A 2,500-nucleotide genomic window follows, 5' to 3' on the forward strand; every position below is an offset into this window, starting at 1 on the left:
TTAAATAATTAAACCTATATTTGTATATAAATACAAACTTTATTTGAAAGGCATATGTTTTAGAGGCGTATGTACATTAGAACCAAAAATAGGCCAGAAATCACACCAACACACAGAATAAGATGACATTTTCAAAATGAAGATCAGATATTATACGACTGCAAAATCATCCTGCATATACAGTCATGTTTGTATTGAACTCTTACTTCAGTGTACTGATAGTAATATTTCCAAAGACCTCTGATTTTGGTCTGACCGCCGACATCCCAAACAGTGAAGATTGCATCGGGTTGGTAAGATAAAAAAAATTAGCTTATTACAAATCAATAGTAAGTATCAAAAATGTCATCCATTCTGCAAATATTAGTTACTGAAAGTGAAACATAAACACAGATTTTTTTGCATGAATTCATCATTTATTGGATCTGTTTTTTTCCTGATTTATTTTAAAAACGTAATATTAAGAGCATGTTTAAATTCTGATACATCTTACATCAATCAATCATAACTGTGCAAAACATTCTTTATTTCTCATGCATTTTTCTATTTAGTATTGCATCAAAATAAGACATAAGCATACTAATGTTTGTAAATAAATAAATAATTTATTGGAGATATTTGGCAGGAAACACACATACATATATACATATATAATTCTCAGGCAGACATCAGCTTATTCTTTCAAAAGCCAGATAAAACCAAACACATAAACAGAAGTCATTCAAAGTTTGTTTCTTTCAGTGTGTGAAAACATGTTTTCAGAAGTAACCTCATAGAACCGATAGAATGTGCCATTTATAATTTAACATTAATAAATCAAAAATGCATTTCAGATAATAAACAGCTGGAGGCTGTTACATTCAATCACTGGATGTGTTAGTGTTGAAGTATCAGGCCACAAAAACCCAAAAGTAAAGTTCCAGCATCACGGTCGTCTGGACAGTTGATCCGAGAGCCAATCCAGTCCTTCATATAAACCTGACCCTTGAACCGCACATGTGGCCTGAACAAACCACTGAGAGACACAGAGACAGAGAAGCAGACGTTTATTTCACTCAGACACACACTGACATCACGCATCACGTGTCAAACAGAGTGTGTGTGTCTCACCTGTCGTCCTCTCAGTGTGTGTAAACCCAGTTTGTCTGTCAGCTCCGGGACCGGCATGGCTTTGGGTAAATCCTGTTTGTTAGCAAGAACTAACAGAACCGCGTCTCTCATCTCGTCCTCCGCCAGCATCGCCTTTAGTTCCTCTGCTGCTGTTTCAATCCGGTCACGATCACTGCTGTCCACCACAAAGATCAGACCCTGAATCACACAAACACACACTTACACTCAATGCACTTCATAAAAGCAGATGATTAGATTTGAATATTGAAAATAATAGCTACTAAACACGTTTTTGTGACAGATCATACCTTAGTGTTCTGATAGTAATGTCTCCAGAGGCGTCTGATAACGTCCTGACCGCCGACATCCCAAACGGTGAATGAGATGTTTTTATATTCAACTGTTTCAACATTAAAACCTAGAGAGAATCAGTCAGTCGTTATCGGACACGATTCAAGCTGTCTATATGCTGCTGTATGGTAGCCATTGACTTCCATTGTATTTTTCCATACTGTGGGAGCCAGTGGTTACTGTCAACTGTTTGGTTGCCAACATTCTTTAAAAATATCTAAAAATACAGAAACTCATACAGGTTTGTAATAACTTGAGGGTGAGTTAAATATGAAATAATTTTAATTTCTGGGTGACTGTCCCTTTAAGATTTACTAAATTAGTTTGGCCTAAATTTTCTTACCTAGAGTCGGAATAGTTGTGACAACTTCACCAAATTTGAGTTTGTAGAGGACTGTTGTTTTTCCTGCTGCATCCAGACCAACTGAACAAGAAATATTGACATTACACAATGAACATGTTCAATATTCATAATTGAAATATATATATATATATATATATATATAATATGCCTAAAGTTGTATAGGCCTAATTAATACGCATCTATTTGCACCTATAGCGATATTAAAACTGAATGAGAATCAAATAATAACAGTAAAGTAAAACATACTCACCCATAAGTAACCTCATCGCTTTTTTCTCAAAGAGACGCGAGAGAAGGTTAGAGAAGAAGACGCCCATTTTTGTTGTATTTTTATATTAATATCAGTCCAGAAGATGAGGTTTGAGTTGTAATGTGTGATGAAGCTGTGATTGTGCGCAGGTTTATATAGGCTTCTTTACTTTCGGTTTGATTGACAGCTCCACAGTTTCTCTCGCGGCAAATCCAACGCGTTCGATATGACGTCACCTACTGTACCACGTGTCTACATCTAAGTTTATGGTCTAATCCGAAGTCAAATAAACCAGGTTTATTATTTTTGTTGTCAGAAAGAGCTTGAGATGACATAACAAAAATGGCGTTGCAAAAACAGCTATAATTTTAATTTAACAACAACTGTTTTTGTAGTTAAACCCCTTCAGCAACAGTATAATGTGA

The 2,500-nt window shown here is 35.5% G+C and overlaps 1 protein-coding gene across 1 annotated transcript; it reads right to left on the reverse strand.

Moving 5' to 3' along the window:
* Positions 1-109: 109 nt before the first annotated feature.
* LOC113055442 (ADP-ribosylation factor 4-like) lies at positions 110-2,230 on the reverse strand. Its single transcript, XM_026221757.1, has 5 exons — positions 2,076-2,230; positions 1,805-1,885; positions 1,419-1,528; positions 1,111-1,308; positions 110-1,015 (listed from the first exon to the last, which is right to left on the reverse strand). The coding sequence occupies exons 1-5, from the start codon at positions 2,140-2,142 to the stop codon at positions 926-928; spliced, it is 546 nt and encodes a 181-aa protein (XP_026077542.1). The 5' UTR covers positions 2,143-2,230; the 3' UTR covers positions 110-925.
* Between the last annotated feature and the right edge of the window lie 270 nt (positions 2,231-2,500).

This window comes from Carassius auratus, chromosome 36 (assembly GCF_003368295.1).
Source record: "Carassius auratus strain Wakin chromosome 36, ASM336829v1, whole genome shotgun sequence".
NCBI classification, from domain to species: domain Eukaryota; kingdom Metazoa; phylum Chordata; class Actinopteri; order Cypriniformes; family Cyprinidae; genus Carassius; species Carassius auratus.